General features: G+C 43.1%; 2 protein-coding genes and 1 long non-coding RNA gene across 5 annotated transcripts in view; 2 read left to right on the plus strand and 1 right to left on the minus strand.

The window, feature by feature from the left end:
• The window catches only part of LOC310917763 (synaptotagmin-like protein 2), a 29461-nt gene extending 28743 nt beyond the window's left edge, over positions 1-718 (minus strand). For both annotated transcript variants that reach the window (XM_083876276.1, XM_083876275.1), the window contains exon 1: positions 677-718. The gene's annotated coding sequence lies outside the window, so the exon portion shown is untranslated. The remainder of the gene's footprint in view (positions 1-676) is intronic.
• A 398-nt stretch (positions 719-1116) lies between these two features.
• LOC310917716 lies at positions 1117-5163 on the plus strand. The gene is made up of 3 exons (XR_014591473.1): positions 1117-1213; positions 3600-3671; positions 4936-5163. It is a non-coding gene; the product is annotated as an uncharacterized lncRNA (long non-coding RNA).
• A 173-nt stretch (positions 5164-5336) lies between these two features.
• Positions 5337-26700, plus strand: VSIG1 (V-set and immunoglobulin domain containing 1). 2 transcript variants are annotated; one of them, XM_083876279.1, is made up of 8 exons: positions 5337-5626; positions 8963-9123; positions 13980-14087; positions 20086-20284; positions 21798-21953; positions 22615-22734; positions 23458-23584; positions 25003-26700. In XM_083876279.1, the coding sequence occupies exons 1-8, from the start codon at positions 5590-5592 to the stop codon at positions 25184-25186; spliced, it is 1092 nt and encodes a 363-aa protein (XP_083732405.1). In that variant the 5' UTR covers positions 5337-5589; the 3' UTR covers positions 25187-26700. The 2 variants fall into 2 exon arrangements, with proteins under 2 accessions (XP_083732405.1, XP_083732406.1); XM_083876280.1 differs by lacking the exon at positions 13980-14087.
• The last annotated feature ends 71 nt before the right edge of the window (positions 26701-26771 follow it).

Raw genomic sequence — 26771 nt, forward strand, 5'->3', positions numbered from 1 at the left:
GACGGGACAAAACCACTCTGTGACTAATTGCAGAAGGCTTTGATAACGCAATCCATCAATGCAAAGTAAGACACACTTTGCTTTGAGCATCCCAAAGCCCCGGCCGGACCCACGGGAATGATCAAGGCAGGGTCCCGGCAGCCCGGTCTGCGGGACCAGCCCCGAGCCAGGGCTGCGACACTGGCAGGGCTGCGACAGGCACGGCCACCTCCGTGCCCCCGGCCACCTCCGTGCCCCGGCCCCGCCGCTGCCGTGTCGCTGTGCCAGGCGCTGTCCTGACCCCGGGCGCTGCCGCAGAGCACACGAGCACCTGTAACCCGTGTCCCACCGCCACTGCCGCCCCGGCTGTCCCCGTGTCCTGCCCGGCAGCTGCTGCGTGCAGCCGCCCACCCCACCATCCCACCCGCTCGGTGCCCCCGAGGGCAGATCCGGCCCGGAGAGGAATCCCGGAGCCCTCCGGGCACGCGCGGGCACCACCGGCACGGCCGGCCCGGGGCGGGGGCAGGAGGGGAGCGGCACCTCCGGCCGGCGATGGAGGTCCGGCAGCCCCGCTGTGTCCCGAGCCTGGCACACGGACATGGGCACGGAGCGCCCGTACCGAGCCCACCGGGGCTGCGCTCCCGTCCCCCCGCACACCGGGGCTGTGCCCGGCACGGCCGAACCCCGCAGCTCTTACCTGGCCTCGGCGGCGCGGGGCGGGCGGGCTGGACCGGGGCGGGCGGGGCTATGGATAGCAGGGCGGGGCCATGGATAGCAGGGCGGGGCTATGGATAGCAGGGCGGGGCCATGGATAGCAGGGCGGGGCTACGGATCCCGGGGCGGGGCTATCCATCCCGGGGCGGGGCTATAAACCTCGGGGCGGGGTTATCCATCCCGGGGCGGGGCTATCCATGCTGGGGCGGGGCTATCCATGCTGGGGCGGGGCTATCAATCCGGGGGCGGGGCTATCAATCCGGGGGCGGGGCTATCCATCCCGGGGCGGGGCTATCCATCCCGGGGCGGGGCTATCCATCCCGGGGCGGGGCTATAAACCTCGGGGCGGGGTTATCCATCCCGGGGCGGGGCTATAAACCTCGGGGCGGGGCTATCCATCCCGGGGCGGGGCTATCCATGCCGGGGCAGATGGCACAGCCTGGCACGGTCGCATCCAGCCGGGACACGGCACCGGGGACATGGGCGCACAGCCGGGCTGCAGGCTCACACCTGTGTGCAGGTACCGGGGTTTCACCCCCAGGACGCACCTGGTGCCGTGGGGGAAGGCGTGACAGGGGTGTAACTGTGCCAGCCTGGGCTGCCCCACGGCTTTTATTGGCTCGTTGGAATCAAATTGTACAGCTGGAGTAGACAGTTGTTTTTCAAAGGTTACACCCTACACGCTATTAAGATTCATATGCTTTTCAGATGACTTCATCTGAAGTTACCTGAGCTATTGCTTACAAGGCTGTCCTGGGGTGTAAACAGTCGGTGTAAACCGACTTCAAAAAATATTGCTTTCCCAGCTGCTCCCGCGGTGACAATTTCATTTTCTATTACTTCCCTACACTTTGTGAACTCAGTGCCCACCTGATCACAAGTGCTTTCAAAGAATTTGGACAGCGGTGTGTAACAAATCAGTCTGAGTTTTGGGGGGTTAGAGAGCTACAGGATCTGAGTCCCAATCAGTTGATGAATAACTTTGATTGCCTGTCACAAGCAAGTGAGAGGCAGCAAAAAACAAGTGCTTAGGTTTATCTCAGCTGGTCTCCTACACTGTTTTGTATCCAGGATTGATGATCCTCTGCTCCACAACTCCATCACATCATCATGTCACCGCACTCAGTGTAATGAAAATAATTAAGACAAGCCTGATGAGATTATTAGCAAAGCAGGAAAGGAAGCATCTTATCATTCTTCTTGAGAATTAAAACCAAGTAAACAAGTCACCTTCTCCTGGGAAGCTGTTGGGAATCAAAAGGAAAGGTCTCATGAAGCCAGGCACCAAGCTGGCAGCTGCTCTTGGTTCTCTGCACCTTAGCTTGTTCACCTTGACAGCTGCAGCATTTCCAAGGCACTGCCCAGCTGCTGGGAGCCCAGAAAAGGAAAATGCCCCATCATACACCAGCCCAGGGAGCCAGTGGCACAGCTCTGGGAAGCTGGCTGCTACCAGGCACCCCATGGCATTTCTGCTGGGAGAAAGCAGCTGTTAATTAATAATTATTGGCATATACAAATATTATTCTGCCTCCCCAAGAAAAAGGCCACACAGTCCTACTAACATCAGGCTCCTTCAGAGGACAGCTGAGTTGCAGGGCCTGGATACAGAAACAGCTTCTCAGTTCCCTCTGAGGGCCAGTTATGTGAATTAAAATGAAAAGGGATTCACAGCCAGGTCCAACTCAGGCAGGCAAAGCAATGCTCAGACACAGAGGCTGCTTTAGTCTCCCTCCTGAACTGGAGCACACCAAAAGCAAAGAGATTTGTAGCAATACATGGAGTAGGGAGCAGCTGAGGTCAGCACAGAGTCCAAGAATTTCCTTGAAACAGTCAGAATAAAAAAACCCAGGGTATTTTTAAAATTGAAGAATGAGATCACCTTGTAGTCATTTGGCAACATGAACTTATGTGTTTGAAAGCACAAAACAAATCCTTTTAACATCAATGCACCTGAACCCTCCATTTCAGAGACAGCAGGAACAGGTAGAAAGGCCAGAGTTCAGCCCAATTGCATGAATTTTATGCCAGGTTTTAATATGGCAAAGTAATCCTAAAATTACATTATCGTACCTGTTAAAGCAAGCAGCCACCATGTAAATTATGCACTTCCATGCACTCTTAAACTGAAAGCATTTTTCATTTTGGACAAGGACCACAAATGCTGCCAAACTGAAAGAACAAAACCACTTAATAATTTCAAAATTTGTTAATCTACAAAAATATGAACAATGATTAGAAAAAAAGACCTTTCCCTCTGATAAGGTTGATAGACAGTTTAATCCTCAATTTCTCCTCAGTGTGAATTTTCCTTATTTTCCTTTTTTGTTGTTGTATTTGTTTGTTTGTTGTTTTGGTTTTCATTTGTTGGTGTTGTTGTTGTGGGTTTTTGGTTGTTTTGTTTTAATTTGATTAGCTTCAATTGTGAAACTACATGAAAAAGAGAAAGGTCAAAAGAAAAAAAAAGACATAAGGAGAGATAATTATATGCAGTAAAAGGTTATGCAGCCAATGGAAATGAAGGGAACAGCAGTGGTACAAAGGCACAACCAGCTTACTGTGATTTACCACACAGGGGAGAGCTTGCTTTGGCACACAGCTCCTGGCAGTGGCCCCTTCCACTTTATCTGGAGATAGGAGTCTTTTCTCCACCCATAGCAAAGTGACTGCTGTGCACTCTGGGCTGTTCTCTCCCCTTGGCTGAGCGGTGGAAGCAAGAGCTCCTTTCTTGTCCCACTGTAATTTAAAACACCAAATCCAAGCAGATTTTGTTTTCTGTGTTTAGTTCTCCAGAACAGGCAGTGCTGCTCTCCAGGAGCAATGGGTGAGAAGCAAAGCCAACAGCCATCTATCATATATATATATGTATTTTATATATATTATATATATGCTATCTATTACCTTCACAGGGGAGTAACCCTGGAGGGCCTGCAAGATGAGTGCTGGGAACATCTGTTTTGAGTGAAATGAGCCCCAGGAAGGTAATAGTCAAACATAAACACTCCTGCTGTTCAGAATCCTCTGTAAAACAGGGTGATGGCTGTAATCTTGTGCTATGAGCTGTACCCATTCTGTAACTGGTAATCTCAGCTCTTCATCCCAAGCTTATGGTGATACACAATTTGTGTTCTTGGCTTGTTTCTCTGGACAAACTGAGCATTTCACCCTCCAGGAATGTAGTTCTGTCATTTTCTAAACTGGCAAAAAGTGAATGTAACAAGGCAGAAATACATTATTGCTGAGGGAGCTTTAAATGCCAGACAAAGGACTTTGGTGTTGATAGATGAGGGGGAATTAGAGGACACAGGATCATGCAGGTGCTGACTTACTCAGCAGGGTGGCAGGGGTTTTTTGCATCTTCTTGAAAATTGCTACCTTATGGATGAGGGCTCTGTGAGTTACCAGACTCCTGGGTATTATGGAGCTGCCACAGGCAATCACTGAAATGTGTCTGTGTGTTGTCTCATGTTCAGATCATTTGCACTCATCCATAGTTAAATGACTGGAAATCAGCAGCAGATCCCATTTTAGGCTTTAGGGAAGGTCAATGAGAACTTCCCATGAGTGCTTGTGATCCTTTCACACTTCCTCAGTGAAGGTGAAGCTAAATGCTTCTCAACTTTTGGAAGAAATCTGAATTTGAATTTCAGTCTTTCAATGCACGTGTTCCTCTTTGGACTCTGGGTCCCCTGTGATTCCTGGACATTTAACAGTTCCAAAATTTGTCCCTCCCGTAGTTTAAAGACTCTCTATGGGGATGCTGACAGTCAGAACTAAGGAAAAAAACATCTTAAAACTTTTGGAGATGTCTCATATAAAAATATCACCAAACCCTGCCATCTGCCCAGAGATTATTCAGGCATCTGCCTGAGTGCAGATATATATTCACAGATGTATTTCTGTGAATGCACAGAAATATCTGGTAGAATAAAATAATCCATAAACCTGATCCCAACAGTAACTGATGGAACCAGCAACGTGACTTCTTGGCTGAAGAATCTGCCACCACATCACAAGAGAGATGAGGGAGAGCCTGGTCATCCCTTTCCCTTCCAACCTCACATGGCCAGAAGCTGATCCCCACCTTCCAAAAAGGCTTCCCATGCTGCAGAATGACTCCTGCCATGGAAAAGGTGGCTGCCCTTGCCCTCCACTGGAAAGACGGGATCTTCAGGCATGAATTAGTCCCATGTTTTCAACAAGCATAGAAAAAGTCCCCGACCATGTTGCCTGCCTTGGTTCCAGGTGCAGGCACACATGGACAAGGTGATGCTGCCTCTGCTCTGTCTTCCAGCACTCACTCCCCGTGGCTGTGTACAGAACCTGCTACTCCCATTTCAGCTCAGGACTCTGAATCAGCCTCAGTCAAACAACAGAGAGCACAAAAAGCAAATCTGGCTCCTCCAGGAAGCTGAGCAAACTGTATAAGATACATGTTTTGAATTGAAAATGTACTGACAATGTATTATCTACACATGCCCATTTTTGAAAGGAAATTACAGAATTAACAGGAAATAAAGATTATTCATATTAGGCCTGACCGCAACACTGGTAATCAGACTGACTGCTAAATAGCTCCACAAATACTTTTCTTGTACTCATTGCTTAGGTAGGCAAATACTGCAGGGCCCTGGAAGAAGTGGGGAATCTGGGCTTCTCTGATTCAGAGGTTTATTATTAACAAATCCTGGGTTGCTCAAACCCAGTGAACAGTCACACCAGTAGTCGGAGAAAGGAACACTTGTGATAAAGGAGAATGAAACAGCTCACTGACGTGTTGATACACAGCTGATAAGGAAAACAAAAAACCGACTTCAAAAAATAAAACAGTTGAGTTTCAGTCGAAGCCAGAAGCAGCACCTGGTCTCTCTTCTCTCCCAGCATCAAGAAAGTGCAACAATGCTGAAGATATTTCCAATTCTAGCCATCCTTGCAGGTAAGAATAAAAAACAGATGGAAATAGGGCTGGAACAAAGGAACTGTTGAAGTGAGAGAGCAGATGAACCTGATGAGCAAACTAGGAGAACATTTGAGATTAATTATTCCAGGATGGAACAAAAATCATGGTCATACTGCCAGCCCATTCTATGGAAATCCACAAACTGACCCCTGCCTGGTGAGAACTTTTTGCTCAAGAACAGAATTTAGGCTTTGGTAGATAAATGCTTTGCTCTGATGTCAGGAAGAGGCAAAGAGCTCTTATGTGGAGCATTCAGGGTTTTCAGGTGTTTCAAGGTCAGGTTTTTCCATATTTGGCTTTTGTCTCCCCTTGATAATAGGGCTGGAAAATGATGCCTCAGTCCCTCAACCACCAAAAAATTTGGGGAGGATGCTGCCTCAGTCCCTCAACCACCGAAAAATCTAGGGGGGATGCTTAACTTCAAGCATGCAAATAATCTTTGGATTTCCCTGAAATTAAAGGGGACCTAATACTTTGTGGAAACCAGGAATTTTATGGTATAATAAAAACTATATATTATTCATATTTCAAGGGCATTTCATTGTGCTAAGCTTTACTTTTAATATGTACAGAAGCAGCAATTTTAATACTCCATGGAGATGAACAGCCCTTGTATCCACTACAGAAAATGAAATCATCTTTTCCAGATGGAATTATCTGTTTTGGGTGCCATAGAAATATTTTAAGTAGCTGCTCCTGGAGTGTTCTATCTCTCACACACATATAAACCCAACAGATTTTTACTTTAGATAGGAAAAGTGATTCAGAATTGGTGTCATACATACTTTTCAAAGCAATGTCCTCTAATTTGAAAATTCTGGATTTCAGACTAGCAATGTGCCCCTATCAGTGGGCACGACTGACTGGGGGTTTCTGTTGTGGCTCAGAAAAGATCCAAGCAAACTTGGATTTATTTCATGAGTGTTAAAAACTGCAAAGGACTTCAGTGAGAGTGGGAGATTCCTAATTAACTGCAATGACTTTCTCTGTGGGAAGGAAACAGTCGCACTCTAATATTGATGAGTAAAGATGTGGATCAGATTTTTAACAAGTTATGGTCCTGTTCACACTAGCTGTTTTCACTGAGTTCTTTCTTATTTGTGCACTTTTTAAAAATTTAAACCAAAAGGCCTGTGTGTATGAAATGGGATTAGGGGTGGGAAGCCATAATTGCAAAGTGAAACTCCCACTAACATTTGTGGTGAGGGAAGAGACTTTGTGGGGCCAGCTCACTCTGCTGTCAGGCAAAAGATCCATGTTGCAATTAGTATTGGCTTTAAACAGCCTTTTTACTTGAGTGAAGATTATTTCAATTTATTCTAGTATTTCTTCAATATATAGTTTTATGGAAACTAGAAGGCTTTGTGGAATAATTTCTGCTAAAATTTATTTCTTTGGGAAAAGCTGGTAACAGTCAGGCTCTGTGGCACTCCTGGCTCTACAACTAGAGAAAGATAAATATGTGGAACAGATGACTGGAAAATGGATGTTTTCAGTAGAATAACTGTGTTGAAAGATAGTACCTTTAATCCTGCAAAGAGCAGAAAATAAACACATGTAAACTGTGGCAAGAAGCTATCACCCTCTGCAAAACACTAATTCTTAAAGCTGAGAACTGTGAACTGAGATACCTAAAATAATGTGGCACAGCTTTTATATTAGATCTCAGTAAGGATTAAGCTGCTGTGAGCTCACAATGCAAGTAGGACTGGCAGCCAGTCCTGGGATCCCCTTTTTCCCCAGGGCAGGTTTGACACATTTAGGTCAGTCTCCAGCCATTCCTGTGACATTATATTGTGTGTCTTCACATACAATATAAATCTTTTTTCTTGTTGTAGTTTAAACCCATTAATTTTCATCCTAGCCACCATCGACATGGAAATTATATTATTCCTTTCTTCCTTGCAGTGAGCTTTTACTACTGAAGCCATCAGACAAGGAAAACAGTTCAGATGGGTTTGCATACTGGACTAACTCATGAATTTGCAATATTTACATAGTTAAAAAAGACAAAATAGATACTTTCTTTTTATAAACAATGTTTTCTCTCACAGGGCTGTTAATTTCAGCAAAATACCCTTTAGTATTACTGTAGATTCTGCTTAAACTCTCAAAAGCAGCATAAGATGCACAGGTCCTGCATTGAGAAAAAGTAATTTACATTACTGTTTCAATCATTAATATATGCAATAAACCCACATGAAAATTATTATAAAATTAAATTCTCACATTGCCTGTTGTGCATAGAAAGCTCCAAAATGTGTTATGTTTTCCATCCCATTCAAAATAAATACATTCTCAGGCTGAATCTCGAGCTTTCAAACTGGACTCAGTGACCTACCAAAACCCTGAAATTCAGGGGTTTTATTTTTCTGACACCTCTGTCTTTGCTGTCATGTGTCATCATGGCCAGTAATTCAGAGAGGATAGAAACAGATAAATGGTGTAAGGTGGGGCTTGATTCCTTTCATTACTGTGATTGTGTAGTCAAGTCTGATCAGAAAACTATGGGGAAGGGCTGACAAGTTGTGTTTGCTCCCTTTCTGCTTGGAGCACAATAGAAAGGGCTGATTAAGTTATAAAAGAACTCCCTACAGCCCACACAGTGAAAGCACTTCCAAAAAGTTTAGTTTGATTTTTCCAATGTAATAGCATTGGGGAAAAAAATAAAAACAGCTTGTGGAGGTAAACCCTCAGAAACCTAAACAAAAGTGAAAGAAAAGCAGAGAAAAGCTGCTGGGCTCCAGCCTGAGGAATCCAACAGTGCCACCAAGTCAGAACATAAGGGTGTATGAAATGAGAACACTTGAGGGTGATGATGCTCCACAGTGAAGGAGATCAGATATCTAAAGAAATAACTGCAAAAAACCCCAAAAAGGGCAAGAAAGACGTAAGAGAGGTGTAGACACAGCTGTGAACGAGAGTGCAAGCACAGGAAAGGACTGTGAGTGCAGAAGAAAGGTTCAGTTTAACCACAGACTCTTAGTGAGTATAAGAGTTCAATCACAGACTTTTAGTGAGAAGATGAGTATCAGCCAATGAGAACAAGTAGGGGTTTAGGAACTCTGCTTTTTAAGAATATCATTTGTTGTAAGGGCACAAATATTCTGGGGGATTTATCTGCTTGCCAGCTTTTACCTACTCCCTTGTTACCTCTGAAATTTCCACACAAAGCCCAAGGGAAGCTGTACTGAGAAGGAGAGACAGGTCCATCCTGCAGGTTTCTCCAATAGCACAGTGAGGAAGGAATTCCTGTACAGCTCCCAGGGCCAGCCCCAGTTCATCTCTCCTCCCTACATTTCCTGCCCACAGGTCACAGCAGTGGGGTCGTGGTGACCATCCCTGAGAAGACGGTGAATGTCACAGCAGGTGGAAATGTCACCCTCCTCTGCACATACACCAGCTCTGCACCTCTGGGAAATTTCTTTATTCAGTGGAGTTTTTACAGTGCCAAAGAGAGCCAGCTGCACACCGTAAGATGTTTATTTATTATTACTATGAAATGTAACAATAAATTTACTATGAGATTATATTTGAGATATCCTTAAGTCCTCAAAGGGTCTTGTTATGTTTGATAGGGTTATCCTTGCTATAGACCAGGTAATGTTGGGGTTCCTACTCTAGAGATTAAGGACTGGGGTGCAGTGAAATTCAGGGGCAGATGAACAAATGATCTGTGTAGGCTCCTAGTTCCCACTGACATCCCTGAATGCCTTCACAAACTGATGAGAAAGTACAAAAGGGATTCAGATGCTCAAACAACTTGCTCCAAGTCACAGAGGATGTGTGAAGCAAAGACTAGGTATCCAAAAATCACACAAGTGCTGCAGCTCCTGGACCAGCTCCCTTTTCTCTTGTCTGGCAGATATTTCCTGCCATTGTCAAAGCTGCTTTCCTGGTGAGACGCCCTTGCCTATGAAAATGTGTTGTTCCTCATTTAAGGGTCAAATGAGAGCTCCTTGACTCAGGCACTGCAGTTTTGGCAGCTCAGTAAGAGGTGCTGTGCATGACAGTGGACTGTGAGCACAGTGAGAGCAGCAAGAGTGTTGGCAGCACTCTGCAGAAAGTTGTCACGGCAGGAAATTTGCCACAGCAAACTTGCATTGGTATTTCCTGGCATCCCAGGGCTGTCACTGTGGAAACAGAACAATTACAGGTCAAGGGCAAATGGTCTCTGCCCTTCCCGAGACCCCAAGAGGCTGCAGAGCCAAACAATATGTTATTTTGGGGGTACAATGAGACTGTGTTGTAGGCTGGAGTGCCAGCACAGATGGCATTGGGAAGGACACCAATACTAGGCAGTGTATTGGTGTTCTTCCTTTGTAAGAAGTAATCCTGATTGGAAGTGTTGCTGAATCCTTGGAGATGACTGGGATTCCTTTTCCATGCCCTGGTGTCAGGCTTGTGCTTGTGGGACAATCATTTCCCATTGGTTTTATCCTGTTGCCAACATTTTTTTTTCTGAAAATTCAATCCTCCTGCCTGGTGTTACAGCTGAGAGTTGAAGTAATGAGATATGACTTAGAGGAGTGTCACAGTCCGCACTCAGAATATTTTTAATATAATATTAAATTAAATAAATGTAATAATATTACAGTAGGAGATTTGCCATTGCTGATAGAGTTTTACCTTCCATCTGGCTTATCAATTACAGCAGAATTAGCCTGCAATTTTCAGAATGTGCAGACTGTAACATATTTGGCATTAAACAGCAATAGCCAGTATGTAAGAAATTGCAATTTAACCTACAACAGAACTGCTCACTCACCTGCAGTATCTCACAGCCACAGATAAAGCCTCTATCAGTGCTAAGCACAAACTCTGGGCCCGTCCCAAATTCTGACTCTACCTGAGTGCCAGACTCATGTAGGCACACCTTGCCTGATTGTGTAGCTGAGTAGTTGTTACTCATTGTTTGCTTTCCTCAAGTTAAAACTGTTTTATTAAACAAAGAATTATTCCTGAAAGGGTGGTAGCTACAGGTTTCCCAAGTTATATATAGTACAATATATTATAATTTTGATCCAGTATGCTACATTTTGAATTTTAATCACTTGTTCAAGTGGGAAGTACAGCACTGATATAGGATCAAGCTTGTCTTCTCCAGGTTTGGTTGGAGTCTTTCTGTTCCACTTGCATCAAATTTTCTGTATTGCAACACACTAAATGCCATACATTTTTCTGGTCACAATCAAGAGAAATAAGGAGATTGAAGTTATAAGTACTACAGAAAAGAAGATAAGAAACCCACATTTTAATGGTGCCCTGTGTGAGGATTGAACTCATGACCTTCAGGTAACAGGACTGCAAAGGAATGAAAAGCACAGCCTCCCCTTGAGGCAAGGTAAAATCCCAGAGTACTTAGGGACATTAAATTACCCCTGGCACCATTAATGTGGGTTTCTTATCTTCTTTTCTGTAGTTAGAGCTGGGATTAATTGTTCAAGAGACACAGTTTGGACTCAGATGTTTATCAATTCTTATCTATAGTACTGTCTCACAAGTGTGAGTTCTAACAAAGTGAAAAGTGGCTCTGTCTCTAACACTTTCCAAGGTCTTTTAAGCACCAACAGTCCAATTAAGAAATTACACCTAAATTGTTCTTACTTCTAACCCAATAACCAACCACCCATGGCCAACAATGTGGATTTTTCTACCCAATTACAAAACACCACTCAGACCTGTGAAGAAGAAGGTGAAAAAGGAGGACTCAGCCTCTGTCCTAAATCCTCCATCCTGCTTTATATCTATTACTATATCTAAACGCTTAAACTCCAAGTTTTCCACCCTGTGATATCACACACTTCTATTCAAACTTCCCACCCACAATCCCAGTGCTGTCACTCAATTTTGGAATCCTTTTCCACGGCCTCAGGTCAAATGCTGTTTTCTTGAGAGTCAGTGGCTGTCAGCACAGAAAGGCTGAAATTCTCAGTCACCAGAGTTCCAACAGCTACCAAGGCAGATTTGCCTCCCAGCACAGCCTTTGTGAGGTTGGGTTTGTCTTTTGCTGCTTGTTGTGATGTTTCTGTGCCCTGTCCTGCCCTGCCCACCCTCCCCAGGGCTGCCACAGGTGCTCTGATCATGGCAGTTACACCACAGCCAGGCTGCTCAAAGGCAGCACCATGAAAAGGGAGGAAGCAAACAGAGCCAGGTGTTCACTGTACTGTTCTGAAGCACAGCTTCACATAGTGGGTGAATAGAAACTTTTTTACTAATTGAGCTGAACTCTGCTCTTCAAATGAGATGTTTCTCTAGTAGAAGTAATTTCCCTCAGTTGAACTTAATAATGTAAGTATAAAATCATGGAAAATAGGATGCCATAGATATTTTTAACTTTTTCTTTTTGTCATTTAGCCCTTAGCAACACGTCCTTTAATGCTGAATATAAGTTTTAAATCATAACTTCCAGCCAAGGATCCTGAGAACTTTCCAACACTGAGTGATCTCTATTTCACATCCAGACAAACTGAGCTAGCACTATTCTGCTCACCCAGGCTACATCACAGCCTGGCCTGGTTCACAAGGTGAAGTCTCAGCTCCTGCTCAGACCTACATCTGTGCTTCATTTCATGCTCTGAGTCACTCAGCTGGCCCCAGTGTAAAGCACCTAAGTAAATGTTTGAAAGAGTCAACTCTGTTGACTCTTCACAGGCGAGGCTGCAGCCTTGCAAAGCTAAATACAACTCCTGAACCACACCTTGAGCCTCCAGCCCAGGCCACCCACAGCTCCAGTCAGTGAAATGATCAGGGACACCACCTGGCTAACCAAGATGTGCCCAGGGCACGATTCCTGATTGAAATTGTACATTCACTATATGAGTAAAGGTCATGGATGCCTGTTACCTTTAGGCAAAACAGAATTACTGATAGACTTTCTATGAAAATCTTCTCCAAAAAAAGGGAACTTGTGGCACAAGATGACAAGGAGGGAAAGCCCAAAGAAGGAAAAAGGCAAGAGTGACCTGAGCACATATGTGTCAGCTCCTTCCACCTTGACAGCCCAAATTCAGATTATCAGTAACCCCAATACCAGCAAACTCTGCTGCCCAGCACAAAGCTGTGGGCACTGGACTACCCCAGGTGAAAGCCAGAGGCCAGCCAGCCCTGTATAAAAGCTTCTGAAAGAACAAATTCCCCTCCATGTAGCCTGAGCAGTTCAGAGGACACCTTCACACCCTTCCAGCCACAAGACACCTGAGATCCTGTGTCAGTGCTGCAGGGGACAGCAGTTGAGGAGCAGAGCAGTCCATCCCAGCCCATAAAGAAGATGAGCCTGTGTGAAGCACCTCCTCAGGCAGTACAGGAAAACTTCCTGGAAAGGGCCTCTCCCATCCATAAGCATTTCTTTTTGCCTAGAGGTGATTTTTTAAAACTGAGTTTTATCTAGCACTTAGATGACTGAGCAGGCTTTGTAAGGAACAACTTCATGGGCAGCAGAGGCAACACCTCCAGTGCAGAGGAATGGAGATGATGCTGTCATGTCACTGCAGCTGGAGTGACTCTGGATGTCAGTGGGACCATGGTAGATTGCTTGTTGTTATCACAAAGGGAACTGCAGACGAGTAGAAAATAATCAGGTTGTAACTGGGGTGTTTGAGCAAATATTAGACTGATGCCTCACTGTCCCTTTGTGGTTGCCAGAAACTGATGCCTTGGGAAGGCTGACCTGGAACAGAGACTGGACAGAGCAGGAGAATAAAGCAGATATTTATTGAAAGGCCTTTAGAGTACACCTTGGGCAGGACAAGAGCTTGGCCAGGGCTACACCCAAGGTGGACCCAAAATGGTCACAAAATGGACAGTCACCAGGTCTCACACTTTTTATAAGTTTTGATCCATTTGCATCTTGGGGTTGAATTGTCCAATTCCAGCTCCAGGCTGTGAGGTCCCATCCTTCTTGTTCCTCCCTTCAGCCACCCTTGTTTGTGCTTTTGGGCCTGAAAGTTGTCCTTGGTGTGCAGCAGGAAAAGGACTTGTTTTGTGTCCCTGCTGTGTGCAGAGCTGAGTGACACTGACTGTGAGCTCAGAGCTGCACCCCTGGGCACCACAGAACCTGAAATACATGGAAGCTGAAACTTAAGGCATCGAGACTTCAATCTTAGTTTGCCTAATTTTAGGTAGAGCTTAGGAATAAGCTTCTATTGCACCTTGTGGTTGACAAGGCCTGAGCTATTTCTGCACAGAACACTGAGTGTGAGGCACCCTGCCCTGGTGATCAGCATGGATGGTAGGTGGGGAGCTGTGTGGACAAGTGGCTTTTTGGTTTTGGGGGAACATTGAAAGTCTCATTTAACTCTCAGATCAGCACATTTTTACCCAAATGCAGCACTCCCCGTGTCACGGTATTCTGAGTATGGATGAAAAGTCAGTCAGTCTTTGTCAAAAGACGGTGTATGTGACAGATGCACGGGGAAGATGTAGCTGGAGATACAAGGTAAGAAAACAATCCCCATAATCTTAAGGGGGAAAACAGACCTAAATAGCTTCTGCTAGATCTGTGCTACTGTGAAACCTGTATTCATATTCTGTACTGAAAGCTCAAAACCAGCACATGACTGAAATAAGTTGAATCGGATGCATCATTCAGAATTTTTAACTCACCCTGGTTTTTCATTGCATTTTTCACTGTCAAAATTATTGCGGATGTAGCTGTTGTGTTGGTTCCCCCCCCCCCCACCTATTCTAGGTGGGTGAACTGGCACCTTCAGGAATATTCCACCCAAAGGGTATTGAAAGGTGTGTGCACCCACCAGGAGCCTCTGGGCTGAATGTGAGCAAGACTGGATAGCCCAAACTTTCTATTTACATAGAAAGAAAAAAAAATCATCCTGGATCTCCTTTCTAGAACATAAAACCATTTTGAGATGTGATGGATACCAAGGACACTGAGCTGAACCAGCTTCCTCTCAGCTGTCAGCTCAGTGTTCCAGCTCTCTGACTGCAGCAGGATTCCTCTCTCACCATGAAGCACAGGGTACAGCCCAATGTAAACTGAGGTCTAATAATAGCTGCTGAAGAGCAGTTACACCAAATGCACTAAGAAAACACGCTTGTTCTTGATGTTCTTGCAGGAATTATTCACTAATAGTTCAGCCAGATTGATACTGTGAGAATATGAAAGAGCTGCTCCTTCAATAAATTTACATCAGTTAAAGCTGCTGAATGATTAATCCTTTTAAAGGCTTCTGACTCCCTCCCTTTCTTCTTCTGCCACTGCACTTCTGTGACAAGACACTTCTTGTCACTGTTAATATCCTCAATTCCCCATGCAAAAAGCCCAGTAAGGGACATCCCTATAAAATCCCTACTACCTTCTGGCAGAGCAGAGTTTTGACAAAAATGTGTGAAAAGAAGCTGTGGATGAAAGAAGGGATTTGGGCCCAGACTCAGCCATGAGTCAATGAAACCAACACATGAGTGAACATTTGCTTTCTCAGCTAGCTGAGTTCAGAATCTGAGCTTTGGGCCTTCATTAACAGGCTGAATGTGCTACCTGGAGGGGGATTTCTTCTCTAATTAGATGGTAAAATGATTAAGGAAGTGATGAAGATTTTTTGCCCTTGTTATTTTACAAATTGTGTCTGTCCTCAGAATTCAAAAAGAGATCATGATCTCAAACCAGTGAAATCATTAATATCCTCCATTTTCTAGTAGCTTGAGAAAATGTCAAACATAAAATGACAAACCAACCCAATGACAGGGCCCTGTGGATGCTGGAGCTTCCCAGCTCTCCAGGCAAAGACTGTGAGTCACACACTGAATACATCAGAAAAACGTCACCCAGCAGGATGATGCAAAGCTAGAGCTTTACATGTGCTGCTGGGAGAAAGGGAGAAGAGGCTGGGGGAAGAAAGACAGGTCCTGGAAAAGAGGTCACGTCTGAAACTGGCCCCCAGTCAGGAGGTCAGGATTCTGTGGAGATTAAACAGGACACTTTGTAGTGCACCTTCAACTCATACCTTTGATATCCAGAAGTACTAGGCATGTACAGCATTGTGATGCAGTGACTCCAGGAGATGGGGATGGGAATTGACCTGGAAATTATGAATTAGTCCATCCAAAGCCATCTGAAAGACACATATTTACACAAATTCTAGTATATATTTGTCCTGTCAAAAGAAGAGAAGCAGAGGGAGGCTTGTTTCTTCCAATTTCCTGCCTGCCTCTTCACACACCTCCTTCACACCCTAAGGAAGATCCTTCTACAGAAGTTGTACAACAAAACCCCGTGGGTGACTTCCTCACACTCTGCTGAACATCTGGCAGCCTTTGAAAGCCCTCAGCTCAGCATCAGCTCTGCTGACTGCTTCCTCTGCAGGAAAATACTTTCCACACCATCACTCCAGAATAAGCTGCCTGTGGCCATGAAGGGTAACCACAGCAGTGCCTCAGAGGCCTGGAAGGATGGAGACAGCAGCTCTAGGCACTGCCTGCCCCAGGCTGAACAACCAACTAAACTGCAACCCTTTCTAAGGTCAGGGAGATGTCTTCTGGGCAACTTTGCTGTTTAGCAGAAACCAGTGTCTCAGATTATGAAGTTATTAGGGGAAACAATTTTAGGAGTGATAATTTCCTGTCCTTTTTCTCTCAGTTGTTTGGTTAATCACCCAGGCAGCTCTGCTTCCATGTGAAATGGCACCATTATATAATAGCTTGCCTGGATAAAGTAGCTGGTAAGGAGGAGCAACAACCATTAATGCACCCTCAATATTGTTTCTGCTCTGGTAAATCATTGACTTCACTAGAGTTGCTCATGATTTGCTTGAGGACACGAAAAGCTCATTGTTTGAAGGGAAGCACAGCAGAATCCTTTTTTTTTTTTTTTTTTTTTTTTTTTTTTGGCATTTAAGATGGTGCACTTAAAATATATTTATCACATCAGATTAAAAAGGTTTCCAGAAAAAGTCTATCACTGCCTAAATATACAGTTTTCCCATATACATATTTTAGGTAATATGGAAAGAAAAGTCAATGATGTGTGTCTGTAGGAGGAAACACTAGCTGGCAGTTGCCCAAAGCCAAAAAGTTTTCCATATTTTCAACAGAAGACAAGTTTTCTTTTACTTTTCAATCGAAACAGAAACACTTTTGCAAAGATTTTCATTTCAGTTTTCTGAAAGCCACAAACCAGCTTTTCAAGGACAGCATAAAACCACTTTGAACCAGGGTTTAAAATATCCATTTTGAGTATATTGTTTAAAATGGGCTATGATTTCACAGTCAAATAACTGAAACATATTCCTCTTAAATGAGATTTCCTGTATACACAATCCAATCACACCTCTGGGACAAGATATACACTCAGCAATTAATCAGAACATTATTCAGCCTTTTTGGTGTTTACGACCTTCCTTCAAGCAATGAATTCCAGAGCCAGGGAGATAAGCCTGGAACAGGAGAGAACAGAGAACAGGCAGGAGCCTGCAGAGGAACTGAATGCATTGCCTGAGAATGTTTCACTGCCTTTATGTTCATGGCTGACAAAAAAATGACCCAGTAAGACTCTTTTTGAATCTGTGAAGAGAAGAAATAGTCTCTGCTGTGTTGACACCTGCCTTGGATTTAACAGCCTACACAAAATATTTTCTCTGCATTCATTGACTCAGAGAGAACACAGAGGATTAGTTTTTCAGTGCATTGTATGAGGACTTAAGCACGTAATTCACCCTGACTCCAGGTCAAATATACTGAGCAAATAGACCAATTGCTCCTGTACAATTTTACTGCCATGCCCTGACTGCATTTACAACTTGCAGTGCCAGTCTTATTCCCAGGAAGATGTGCTGCATCTAAATGAGCATTCAGTGGACCCCTTCTGCTACTCTTTACTCTCACATAATCCCAGATCACTCTGGGATACCAGATCTCAGATCACTGAGGTAGATTGAGTAGAATTTAGCCCCTTTCTCCAACAATCAAGTCTTTAGTAGGGTAGGATGGGCCTGCCACTCCTCTCATGCTGCAGCAAGACACACATTATTTCATTTAAATCATGGGAGAGGTTGATTTCACATTAAAGAGCTGATGGAACCCCTTTCACTGCCCCACTCTGACAGTGCACCTGATGGAGAGGAGATGGAAATCCAGCGCATCACTATTGAGAGCTGGGGACAGCAGCCTCAGGGGAGGCTGAAGTCACAAGTCACAGTTCTTGTAACTTCAGACTCTTGCACGAAACAGTGATAAATAATACTCTGCTATTGCTCACACTCAGATAAATGTACAAATGAGACTAATGTGGCCAGTGTGTTTTTGAGATTCCAAGTAGACAACTTTTTTGATGAGTGATTTGTTTAAACCAAACTCGCTATTTTGAACCCTCTCCTTCCCCAGGAAATACAGGGTGTCCATCCAGACTCTGGTTTGGCAGTAGAATTCCATCTCTAGACATTTGCAAAGCATAAAATCAGTTTTAAAACTGATGATATTGCATGCACACAGTGGAAACTGAGAGGATTATCCAGCTTCAGCACTTTCTAACCAGGTCTGTCATCGAGCTAACCCTGGATCTCTCATGCTTCCCCACTGTACCACCAGTGTTCCACACATTGGGAATGCTTTGGTGTTCAGAGCCCTGCATCAATTGTACCTGGTGTTTGTAATCCAGATAAAGTCTGGCTGGGAAGTTTGCAAAATTGCTCTTGAGATGGGGCCAAGCTGCAGTCCTGGAGCTGCTGGTGCTGTGCAAGCTGGATTCTGACCTTCATTTCAAAGCCATATCTTTGCATAAACCAGCTTTGCTCTGACAGTTTTGGAGTGTACCTTGCCTTAAGCTAATAAAGGCTTTTAGATAACATTTCTTAAAGACTTCAGTCAACACCATATCAGGGAGGATAAATAGAATTAAGAATTAATATTCTTAATTCAAAATGCAATCAGTTGATCTGCAAAGTAAAGCAAATTATCCTTCACGCCTGGGGATCTGCAGTATCCCTAAAAGGCAGAGAACTTGGACCAAAAGGAAATTCTGATACCAGTCAAGTGAGAATGGCCTATGTAGAGGAGTCTGTGAAACTTTTTCCTACAAGCATTTTCCCACAATTTCCATTAAAAAACCATGCTGTTACTTCAACTTCAGTAAGTAGATTTACACTGATGATTCTGGAATAGTGCCAGTAGGAACAATGTCAGATCTATTTGGGTCACAACCTTAGAGAAATGACTGTGTGCTGGAACTGTTCACTTTGCCTAGTGTGTGCAGGTAGACACTGGGGGAACACATTGCCAATCCCAAACACTGTCACTTTCATCCAGTGATCATCAACACCTCAGAAAAACAATTAACCAATCGTAGTTTTCCACATATTTGTTCTTTCAGATTTTGGTTTCAAAGCAGTTAGATTGGACAGAGGGCAGGTACTCCTTGAGAACTATTCTATTTACCAGATTTAGCAGATGAGATAGTTCCTAAACAGACTCAGGGCCCAAGGCTCACACTGCCATCCAGGCTCCACAGTGAACACAGTTCTACCTCTCCATCAGCAGACATGAAGTTTGGGCTTATGAGGCCACTTCTACCCCACAATGTGGCTAAGAGTAACTGATGCTACTGAAGCCAGTGAAATCAGCCAATGTTAAATCAGCAATTTTTATTTGGGAGGAAATGGTGCATTCCTTAAAAATATTTATCCTTACTATGTCTATCACTTGGCAAAACATTTTTTTTTACTCTTTACTAAAAGGGGAACTTCTTGATCTCAAATAGGAACTCCCCCAAGCACTGAGGCCAGCAGGTATTCTTTACTTCCTCCCTCGTATAAACTCAAAACCCCAAGGAAGTCCATGACACTGCCTCCAGTGCTGATGACACAAAGAACAGCATGACTGCTATAATTGCATGTGTGATAAATCTGCTCTGCTCTTGTACTGCATCCTTTTGGCTTTCAGATTTACTGCCAGCAGATCAGGTGCCTTGTTTGCTTAGACCTTTGTCTTGTGAATTCATTTCAGTCCTCTGTTTGCCAGATTCTGTATATGGAAAGCTCTGCAGCCACCCACTTTTTGCAATGACAGGCCCATCCTTGTCATAATCTTCTACTGAGCTGCTTATTAGTGCTATCACAAATTATCAGTGCTTCACTTAACACCATCATTCACTGTGCATGACTTAGCATTTTTTCACAGAATTGTCATATGATGGTCAATGGTCTCACCTTTGTTTTTGCAATTGCATCAGTCTGTGCTTGGAGTATCTTTAGCTTTAAAGATTTAGCTGCTATCAGCTGCACAATTAAAAATGCCATTTCTGAAAAGCTTGTCTTTTAAGAACCTTTAGAAGTACGTATTCAAATGTACCATGTTTTCTTGGGGGAGGAGGCAAGAAAGGGGGTGACATTGCTTGGCTTTAATCAGAAATCAAATATATTCTGAGTACCAAACATAGCAGCAAGAAGATCTTTTGTTATTAACTAACAATTGTTTCTTTATCACAGATCTATTATTATTCAGGAGGCCAGTCTTACTCCTATGGAGCATTTAAGGGCAGGATAACAGCTTCAACAAGTCCAGGGAATGCATCAATAACAATCTCCAACATGCAGCCCTCAGACACTGGTTCCTACACCTGTGAAGTTTTCAGCCCTCAGGGTGATGCTGGCCAGAGTCAAAAATCTGTGATTGTCAGTGTGCTGGGTAAGTGCCTTGCCTCTCTATCGCTGTATTGTCTTTTTCTTTCTGTATTATGAAACACTGAATTCACAGCTCAAAATACGCAGGGCCGGAGGGAAAAGCAGGCTGTGGTAAACAAGGCCCGTGATGCAGAGGGAAGCTCCCTGAGTCACTGCTGCAGTTTCCAAGGGCTCCGGAGGCAGGTAGAGCCTGGGTGCCCTCTAGCTTCCAGCCACAGCTGACCTGCTTCCACTCCACAGCTGCCTGTGCCTCAACTGCAAATCTCAGAGCTCAAAGCTCATTCTTCTCTACCCAGCTTCATTCCGTTTTTTATACTGGAAAACAAAGTGATACTAGTTTTGGTTAAAATGAAACAGCATTTTAGCTGGGAGGGACAGCTTCTCACTGAAACCATCACATGCCAGCCCCAGCAAAGTCCAAAACTTCTCTAATTTTACCTGATGTTGATCATGGTGACTTGCATAAATCTAGGGAGAGGCAGCAGCACAGCCCAAGAGTTCTGGCTCACATCAATTCCCAACACCTCTAGGAACTTAGTATGTGTTGGATGAAAGTAGTACAAAGTCTGTTTTGCAATAGCTCAACCATGAACAGGCAGAACGGAAAGGATGAAAAGCAGTGGAATGAGATCTTTTATTTCCTAATAAGATAGAAGATTGTACTAGCCCTGTCTAATAATTCCTTTTATCTTGAAAATTCATATCTGATCAGAGTGACGAATCACAGACATATGGAAATGTGATTCCAATGTCACTTTTCTATCTCCTAGGGACATGAAAAAGATATATGTAAATTCATTTCCTAAAAAAACCAAGGTACAGCTGGTAATTTTCATCTAAAATTCCCAAAATAGATAGTAAATCTTGGGGCAGCTGAGTAAAAGATTGCACTTTTTACATGAAAACCAAGAAAAGTTGTTGGTTTGGGTTCTGATCACTGCTGGTAGTTTCCCTTGACAGTGCTCTAAAGAACCACAAAAGCATATCTGGAGGTAGGAAATGAAAAACAATGGGTGTAAGTGAAGACAGAATATTCCCTTTTGTGCAAAGTGAGGACATTATATAAAAACAGATACATTTTTATCAGAACTATAGCTGATTTATTTTCTTCACAACTGTTAATATACTGAAAGAATCAGGCCCTGATCCTCACCCTCTGGAAGAGCTCCTGCCATGTCTCTATAAATGATGTTGTTATGTGGCAGAATGGTGTATGGTGAGTAGTTAGTGGCCCATTGCAATGAAAATAATTGATAGTTGTAGTGCCAACACCTCCCTAATAACAGTTAATATGCAAATGGAAGATAATAAAACTGTATCCTAGGCCATGTACATATATTTAATATTACTCAATCTTTTAATGGGAGAGGCTTTGGTCAGTTCCATAAGTGAAACTCTGCTCTTGGATGGAAACCTGTGCATGGGGCTCAGGTCTTTGCTCAAGAGCAGCATGACTTCAAGATGAATGTTTGCAGGCCTGGGTGTGCACTCCCAATGTGTCTGTTCTTATTTTACAGTGAAACCATCAAAACCTTTTTGCAAAGTAGAAGGAACACCTGAAAAAGGCCATCTGATCTACCTCCTATGCAACTGTGAAGAGGGATTGCCTCGGCCCACCTACCGCTGGTACAGAGTGGAGGAGAACACCCTCAAGCCTGTGACAGAACAATTCAGTATGTATCTGCAGGGCTAACATACCGTGTTCAGGATCTGAACCCTCAGCATTTCAAATGCTGTGTATCACATAGGCTAACCAAAATTTATCCTCCTCTTTCAGTAGTCAATGCCACAGAATCATGTTTTTACTTATTCAAATCAACTGACAAAACCTCTCATCCTGTCAAAACCACAGGATGCATTTTCTATTTAACAAAAAAAAGTCGAAGTCCTGTCCACGCCTTTAAATTGTTAAAATGAGAGAAGTATTTATACCTTTAGATCTCTCTTCCCTTGAAATTTTGAGTGAATTTAAGTCGAATTGATTTGTCATGCAAGTACTAGCACATCCTTCCCTCCCAAAAATCTTCTGGACCTGTTCCATTTTCATTTGTGGAGTTACACAGACAACCACAGTATCAATGTGGGTAAAACATCAGCCAGACTGGTTGGCAGAGCAAGGGGCTTCTAATACACCCCCACAGAATCCACTGGAGCAATTTTCAAGGAAGGTAAACATTTTATATTTAAAGAATATTAAAAAATCCACACAAATAAATTGATAACTGGTGAACCCTTTTTCTAATATCTGAATAGCTCTGTGTTACCCACTGCAGAGAACTGTTTGCCTCCACAGAATACAAACAGTAACGTGTACCTGCTCCCTGCTTGTCACAGATCCAAACTCTGGCATCCTTTACATTGGCAACCTCACCACCTTTAAAACTGGCTACTATCAGTGTATAGCCAGCAACCTCCTGGGGAACAGCACCTGTGAGCTGGACCTAACAGCAAAACGTAAGTGGAATGCATGAAAATCATCACATTTTTGATGGAGGACATACACAGCTTGCAGGAAAACTCTTTTAACAACTATGAAGTTTAGATTTTATTTTTTTTTCCAAGAACAGAATAGGATTTGGAGAGCTCTGGAGTTTTCATCCAGGCCTTCCCAGACTTTACAATGACCTAGAAAATTGATTTAACATCCCCACCTTAATTTCCTGCAAGGAGCAGGAGCTGGACCAGGTTCTGACTGCAGAGCCTTTACTGAGAACACACAGACAAGGAGCTTTGAGCTATTTCCTCCAGCCAACAGCCCCACAGAGGTCTCCCCACCCCAGAAATGACAACCATCAGTGAAATGTGGTAGCACAAGGACTGGGGCACTGTAGATGTGACTGAAAGACAGAAATAAAGGCAACCTGGATTTCAGTATGTGCTTGCAATTAAAGCAAAGGCTTTTACCTACCGTCAGTATTACAGCCCAAGGATTCCCTTAGCCAGGCATGAACAGGGAGTTTGTTGGGATAGGGAGCTACCAATGAGAAAGGAGGCAGCAAAGACCACCCTAGCACAGAGCTCTCACTTTCCTGGAGAATCTTTGGCCACTCTCCTGGAAAGAATTCTTTGAATCCAATCTCTTCTTTCTGCTAAAGGCTCCAGCACTAAATTTCCATGGGTTTTTGCTATACTACTACTTTTTAAAACGTCAAATAATCTTTTTTTTTTTCTTTGCAGATTCAGAGGGTGGTATTGTTGCTGGAGCACTGATTGGAGCAATTCTGGCAGCTGCCATAATTTGCATTATCGTCTGGGTCTTAACCAAGAAAGCAAAAAATAGGAAGTCGCCAAATAATGAGATGCAGTAAGAATTTGTTTGCTTCATTTTAAGACAATTATTTCTGTAAAGCACTGCTGATAATCCAGAACTAAAGTAAAATGCATAATACAAGTTTTGAGAAAACGTTCAGAGTAAACATCTTCTTTTGGGGGACTTTTTACCTGTTGCTCTTTTAACAGAAGGTGCCGTTACCCTCTTCCTATTTTAACAGGCTGTTACCACTTAGCAGTATCTAAAACAGCGAATTAAATGTTTTTAAACAACACAAACTAAAGTGGCAAGTTATAAAAACAGCTCTTTAGTTTTAAAGTTAATGGGGTGGAGGTTGAAGTTAAAAGCAGGTGGAGGAAGTAAAAGAAGAGCAGCTAAAGGTCACCTCAGAAAATTTACTAGGATTTAAACACACAGGTCAGTGCTGTCTGAAATTACAAGACACACTTGGGATACCCCCAGGCATCTCAGATTGCAGGAGACACAAAGTTTAGACAAAACAATGGAGCCCAGAATGTCCATTTTGATCCTTCCCTGGAAATGTTTTCTTCTCTGTGCTTTGGTTGCTCATTTTTCCCTTAAATTGCAAAATGTTCAGAATAGGGATAACCTCATGCACTGTATAGACTGTATTCAGCCCATTGATGTTAAATGCTAAATAACTGCACGCAGTTGAGGCCAGAAAAAAACTGTGACTTCCCTGTAGCACAGGTTTAAGACTTCCTAATATGGAATTCTGCTAACCCAGAGCAGTGATCAGTCACTCATGCACCTGATTTCTGCTTTCAACTGATGTAGCATTAACATCTGGTTTTGTACTTGGATCCTAATAAATCTTACTGCATTGAATTATTCACTAGCATCTATATTTTTTACCATGTGAAAGTACCTCAATATTGGGAGTTGGTTTATTATCATTTTGATAAGATAGATGGAATTAATACCTGTTACTAAAAATACTTTTCTAGATTTCCATATTTTCTAAAATACTAAATATATTTTATACTACTTTCCCAGATTTCAGTCTTTTCATAATTCTTTTTCTGACTGAACTCTATTTTGCATGCACTTCAGTGGGACACCAGATGTGCATGGAATTTCCCAGAAAGCTCACACCAGGCAGTGAGTTTTGCTATCACTCCTCAGGCACTGCCAGAGCTCAATTTCTCTTTCCACTTTCCTGGCATAACATCTAAACATACTAAAATCCATTTTATTGTAATGGGTTCACTTAAAGCAGCAATGCAGATGTCTTTCCAGCTAATATGCTGTCACTCTTTCTGTCCCAGCACCAGGGGTAGTGTAACCTTTTCACACAATCTTGGAACAGTCATAATAACATTGGGGTTACTGTTCAGATAGCAAATACAAAGATTCATTATTTTGAAAGGCTCTAGTGTACATGGGAATTCAACATGTGAGATCACAATCCTAATCCTGTCTTTCTGCAGAGAAATGACTCAGAAACAATCCAATGCAGACTATGTTCAGGTACCCAATGAAGAAAACATTCCTGCAACCACAGTTCCATCGAGCAATGCAACAAATGAATACCCAAGTGTTGATGAAACAACAGCTCCTGCAACACCTGAAAATAATGAGAAGCAAGAAGCAGAAAAAGAAGAAATAGCCTAGAGTTTAAAACAGAGTTTTCTTTATCACCTTTGGACCCCTTTATACAAAAATTGTTGTCACTGAATTAACATAGAAGCATAACTAAAACTTGTGTTCAAGGCATTTGTATTGTGAGCCACTGGGGTGGATAAAAAAGGGTCTGTTACACAGGCACTCTGTGAATGGCAGAAGATTCAGCCTTTAAAGTGAACCGAATTTCTTGTATTATCTAGTTACACTGTATGAAAATTTAAGTATAAAAAAAGTATCATCTACATTTATTCAGCCTATTTTGCAGAACTAATTAGGAAATAGGCTGCAGCACTTGTCAAAGTATGAGCTTTCCAGTCAAGTACCAGTATAATGCTGTGTGTCCACACAGTTCAGAGCCACAACAGCCCTCTCCAGAAACAGTGTTAGCCAACTTGCTGTGTGTGCAGAGAACAGTAACCATGGCCAGTACATTGCAGTGTTTCAAGGAACTCATTTTGCACACCAGAAGTAAAAACAAGTTGCATTAATGTCATCAGAATGCTCAAACAGATGTTAAGACCTGAGTTAAGGAAATCTTGTGTGTCTGAATGCCACTAAAGATACTTCTAGAGCTAGTACAGTCTCCCTAGACCACCACAGATTTTATATTTGTTCAAAAAGTAGAAATTGCTCAAGTTATGCTGAAGTTTTTGTATAAAAGAAAGGAACAATTGACCACATTCTTGACTAATGATTCCTCTCACACTTCCAACCACCAGTAATAGGTGGTAGTAAAAAGGCAAAATAAGAAGCAAAACAGGCTGCATGTATTTGGAGTTTCTTGCCATAGTGTGGTGTTTTCTGTAAGCCTTCTGGCAGATGTTTGCTCTCATTATGGAGTTTTTCTAAAGTTCATTAAAAAGGATGGGGCACCATTCCCAGCTTCCCACTGATACTCTTGGCACAGCACAAGTCAAATTAGGTACTGATCCACAGGGTGTAGCTCTAAACCCCTGCAGAGCTATGCAGGATGCAGACATGTTTTTTAGAATTTGCTTTAGATGCTCCAACAGTCTTTGCTGTGTGACCCATTTATCTTCCCATAGGGAATAGGGATCATTAATATGGACACCAAATATTGAGCCAAGATTCAAGCCACCAGCTCCTGAGGAAGCAGATTTACAAAGCTACAGAGCAGGGGGTTTTTGCTACACAAAGATCAAGAATGAACACAGACCTCTTAGCTTCAGCTGCTCTCCAATCAAATTTTCAGCAGTGCCTGTGCAATATAAGAAACATTTACTCAGTCAGGTTCCTCCTTCAATCTGCATGGCCAGAGTTTACTGTACAGGCAAGTTATCCCTCCTGTTCTTAATTAAGGAGTCCCCTCAGTGAAACTTAACCTGCATTTCGTGTTCTAAGATACATTTAAAGTCCTTGGTGAAGGTATTTGGTGGTGAGTTTCTGTCTTGCTTATCAAAATAAACTGCATTACCTTAATCCCTACAAGTCAAACTGTAGAAACTGTCAGCTTGCATTTCACCCTTTCCTTGAGGCTGAAGATCAAACATGCTGCATTTCCACACTTTGTAATGGATAGCAGGGTTTCATCTTGTCCTTCACATCCCAGACA

This window comes from Zosterops lateralis, assembly GCF_965231275.1.
Source record: "Zosterops lateralis genome assembly, chromosome: 21".
Lineage (NCBI taxonomy): Eukaryota > Metazoa > Chordata > Aves > Passeriformes > Zosteropidae > Zosterops > Zosterops lateralis.